The 4,741-nt window shown below is 38.5% G+C and overlaps 1 protein-coding gene across 7 annotated transcripts in view; it reads right to left on the bottom strand.

Annotated features, from left to right (window-relative positions):
* LOC113682199 (uncharacterized) overlaps positions 1-3,693 on the bottom strand; it is a 34,215-nt gene extending 30,522 nt beyond the window's left edge. For 5 of the 7 annotated variants that reach the window (XR_016181693.1, XM_089189442.1, XM_089189444.1 and 2 more), the window contains exon 1: positions 3,107-3,693. Coding sequence is in view for 4 of the 7 variants with exons in the window: in XM_089189442.1 (XP_089045568.1) it covers positions 3,107-3,110 (4 nt within the window). In the remaining 3 variants the exon portion in view is untranslated. Of the gene's footprint in view, positions 1-2,274; positions 2,738-3,106 lie in introns of those variants that run through there. The other 2 variants (XM_089189453.1, XM_089189463.1) reach the window with 1 other exon arrangement.
* Between the last annotated feature and the right edge of the window lie 1,048 nt (positions 3,694-4,741).

Below are 4,741 nucleotides of genomic sequence, written 5' to 3'. Positions count from 1 at the left end.
ATTTACGTTTTCAACTAAGTTGTTAACGCTAAATTGATCTGAACTACGTCGAGGCCAGTCGAGATAAACACGAGCGAGGAGCTCCTTGTAGAACGACATATTTCTGTCCTTTTCCTCTTCATTACAGAATCGCGCCCATTGAAAAACGTCGCACGGGAAAATGCAAATAAGCTAGAAAAGAGAAAGAGAGCATGCGTAACTTCACGCAGGCCTGTCAATCCGACTGTCAATCATGTAATCCCCCGTGTACGCAGTGTTCGAAAGTATTGTTTCTTGTGCAGACAATCGAAACGTAGCGCTTTTCATCGAAGAAGAATAGACGTAATTAGTGGCGTTATCTTGATTAGGTTATATTGTTTAAAAATCGGTCAGATGTAAAATTAAATTACCTTTCAAATGCCGGGTTTTCAATTTGTGTTAAGACTCAAATGCGGCAGATTTGCGAGGTTCGACCATCAACTTCGCCAAGAAAGCAAAACATCACAGAAATATTCCTTTTAGTAAAATTTCCGTACTGCCCCATACTATCGTAAAACAAATCTGTTTTCCCAATGGTAAAGTATTGTTTTTGTCACTCTATCCAAGAACTGAACGTATAATGTAGTGTGGGGCTGTGCGGAATTTTACCTTCCTTTTTGGCCCGTTATTGCCGTCAGTTTCAGATAACACGTCGGTAGTCTAATTACTTTTCGAATACGTTGTAGATTCCCGCTCCACGTAGGTGCACGCTCACGCTCATAAGCTTACGGATGAACACTTCACGCTCTTTTGATATGCAAACGCGGCCCTCGCTCTTTACCGACGAAAAGAGCATTTCGTCACTTTGAAACAATGCTAATTGCTCCAATTGTATCTCCATTGTCTCTAAACGGACGCAAAGCGAAATTTTACAACTCCCGTTTGGGAATTTATCAATTCAGATCTAAAGCGACCGAAGTTGGCGGTGAGCGTTTGCAACCTCATTACTAGGTCATTGCGCCCGCAAAGCATCATGGGTACCCCACTTTTCTCGGGCGACGCTTTTCAATGGGCGCGATTCCGTAATATCCCATTCTTTTACCCTTCTCTAATTAAGTTTCTCAGAAGTTTCCAAAGTTTTGAGTTTTGGTTCATTAATTGAACAGTGCATAAGCTTTTGCTATGTTCCGTTAGACCATAAACTCCCACAAGACAAAAGAGTGGTTAATTTTGTCAAATACAACACAAGACACAAGCGACCAGCGTAAAAGTTAACAAAAGAAACAGGTCGGTTCCTGTTGTTCATTTTTTTTCCTTTGTAGTAAGCATGAATGGGCATGAAACAGGATAAACAAAGAAACAGGCATTTCCGAGTGCCGCTATAGAATATGATCGGTATGAGTAATTAGGTGTTTTTACATCATTTTGAGGTTTCTAACAAGCAAAAAAGAATGCACGTCTTGTAAAAAAGCGATGAGGCATTGAAAATCTTACACTACAAATAGATCTTTCGAAGTCTTTCTTTGTAAAAATTAATTGTTTCTTGTGCATGTAATCGGATCAATGGGATGAATGTCAATCACTGATGTTGCTAAATTTTAAAATCAAAATTGTATCGCTGTAAAACTATGAAACGACGTTATTTCTTTCCCTTGAACTCAGCTGCCTCGATTCCCACACCAATCTTAGCGAATTTTTTATTGAATCCCATCAATTCCGAGAGAGAAGTGTTTGTTTGTTTAACTTTCGATGAAATTAAAACACTTTCCAATTTCTAAAGAATTCTCTCGACCCATCAACTGTGATGAAGGCGATATTTTTACAGCATTCGCCCTGATATTCAATCGTTACGAAGTAACAATCATCGTAACTTTTTGTCAATAAACTCGTTTTGAATCGTCGCTTTTAAATTCAATTTAACAAAACAGTAAACACTGACATGATTTGGACTGAACAAACAATGTAAGAATGCAAGACAGATTTGAAACGCTGGAACCGATCCACGATGATTTAGCCACTTATCTATTGGAGCTCTTTGCACAACAGAGATATTAAACGCACGGCATGTTCACAAATCCAGAAAAATAACTTTCAAGTAGAATATCGAAAAATTTCACTTTTTCAAAAGAAATGTGAACCCTTACGGTCACCGCCGGCTATGTGGTTGTAGTGACAGTTCAAAAAGCTCTATGAGTTATTCTTTAGATTCAAAACAAGAGACCAACGTTATGTTCGGAGATTATCATAATTTCTTGTCAGATGCTTGGACCTGTCTCCACCTAATACTGATGCATTCCCGTTTAAGGTTACACCTACCTCGAGCTGCAGTTCCGATGTAGTCTTGTGTTTCGATTGAATGTCTTATTAAGTCAAAATCTTTTTGTTCGCTTGATTAGCACGGATTCTCGAAAGCGGTGTGCAATAAATAACAAACCGATATTGGAGCCTCGAAGCAAACAATGGACTGGTGGTTTCGGCAATTAGCCCGCAGAAATGAGGACATTGTTCATCAATGAGTCGACGCAAAGCGGAGATGACGAACAAGACCGTCACTTTATTCGAGATTCTATAAGGAGGCCTCCAGAATCTTGGCCTCAATTGAGTTGCAAGATTTTTAGTTCGTTATGGTGACTTTTCGATCGAACTTGTTTTAGTAAAAAAATGAGGAAACAAAAGAAATTCGATAATCATCTAGCATGAAGATAAAACGTAATAACAACATGGAGCGTAAAACTCGGAATTTGATACACTAGTATTCACTTTCATCGCAGAGGATTGTGAAAATTCTAAGCTTATAGTGAGTTACATACTTTTTTTTCTGACCAAAGGTCATTTCAATACTTTATCACTTGATTATGAAAAACTTCCATGGTATTTGACGACAATGAACATGGTTACATAGTGAACAAATAAATTCATCTGTGAAGTAAATTGTGCAACAATTTTTTTTTCTGCATGAAGAGAGAAAGCACATTTGCTAACGCGCTGAAGCAATTTCTATGAATTAAGTCAACCAACATAGCGCACATATCAGTTATATTACTTTGGTTACGATTCTAATTGTTAGATGTGACAAAGTGGTGTCATGCATGGCATAATTAATTCTCTAGACTACCATGTCATAGCGATAAAACTGATCATAACTCACCCATAATTGCTGAAGCGGCTATCCACTTTATTCGGCTTCAAAGATGCGAAAATAAATCAACCTGAATACTCAGCTGAGCTCCCCGAAAGTTAAAGTGATGATTAGTCTATGTGCATCCAAATACTGTATCAGAATTTTTTTGCAATATAAGATTTGTCAACGAGTGTTGTCATATTAAGCAAGTTTTTTATCCGCAAACTACTCATTTTCACGTTTTCCAGCGTGACGGTCATCAATTAAGCACTCTAAGACACTAAAATCGACGTTTATCACAAGGAAACGAACTGATTCCTGCGCGATGTGATGTAAATTTGTAGAACTAGCAACCTTTCTGCGAAATACTTCAGTTGCAGACATTCACTTTGCATGTATTCCAAATTATAAGCCCCTTGTGGACATAGGCTTGTGCTTATGTCAACGATATGGTTGAAATGCTTTCAAAACTAAGAGTTGTACATTATAATGGAAATACAGTGCTGCATTACCGCGTTTGCCTTTTCTTACCACTAGAACAAAAGGCTTCTCATGACAACTTGAAACGGTGCCTAAATGATACTAACACGGTCTAGAAATGCAAACAGCACGTGAATTCAAGGATCCTTCCTTTCATCTTTATGCGTGCGTTTGTATTTGTTTTCAGTTTTTTTTTCTCTTCTAATTTAAGTACTACAAGTATTGCGCGTCTATTTTGGCTTTCAAACACCATTATCGCCTATATATCGACATGATATAACTGTGCTTAACTAAGTTTCTTTCTCAGAGTTTTCACGCTGATCGTTGGAAGATTTTAGGTGCTTGCTGGAAGATCACGAAACTCGATACAAGCAAAACAGAATGTCAACTCCACGCTGCTAATTAGAGTTGTCAAAAGGAACTTGACCCTGTGTGGTTTTAATTCGTGTCGCATGATCGCACTGCGCGCAACCTCTTTCCACCATCCCTTTCCTCTACCCGGCACTACTAATGTTGCATCTTTAGATTGTTCTCAACCAGCAATATGCTCTCCCATTTCCACCATCACTGAGTGATGTTGCTCGAAATTTATAACGACTGATCTAGCCAAGGTCGTTGTCATGGTTACCTCGTTTGTCTCTGGTCCTCGTCATAGTCACCTGGTTCGATCGCATCGAACTAGGTACGAACTGCAGAAAATGCGTGGCTTTCGAGGAGTTTCAGATCAAAGAGAAATTTTCTTCAAAGATACTAATATCTTTAGTTGGGTACTTCGCTTTTGATGCACCTCAAAAACTTTAACCTAGTTATTACGATTTATAGTCGATTGCAATTTGCTTTAACCTTCTCTATGTTCCTTAACCATCCGCTGTTGTCAGTCTTAGCCAACTCCGGCCGATCATCGAAAACTCATCTTAATATAATTAGAGTCGAAAGGGAAAAATAAACGAAGGGTGTTGAGGAGCAGGTAACGGCAGAAACAGGACTCAGAACTTGGGGGCGAGGAGGGGTGAGCTTCCCCTTATACTGTTTGTTTGTTTGTTTTTTTGTTAGATTAAGTTGTTTTTTTTTCTAGTCTGTTTAATGGTTTGTTTTATTTTTCGTTTGGTTTGTTTTGTTTCGTTTTATAAATTACTTACGATCTCTCCAATAGCAATACAACATCACACACCAAGAAGTGAC

The sequence above is a fragment of the Pocillopora damicornis genome, chromosome 1 (genome assembly GCF_964200805.1).
Source record: "Pocillopora damicornis chromosome 1, jaPocDami1.2, whole genome shotgun sequence".
In the NCBI taxonomy this organism is placed as follows: Eukaryota; Metazoa; Cnidaria; class Anthozoa; order Scleractinia; family Pocilloporidae; genus Pocillopora; species Pocillopora damicornis.
Note: the sequence above shows the minus strand (reverse complement) of the source record. Positions and strands in the feature narration are given on the sequence as shown.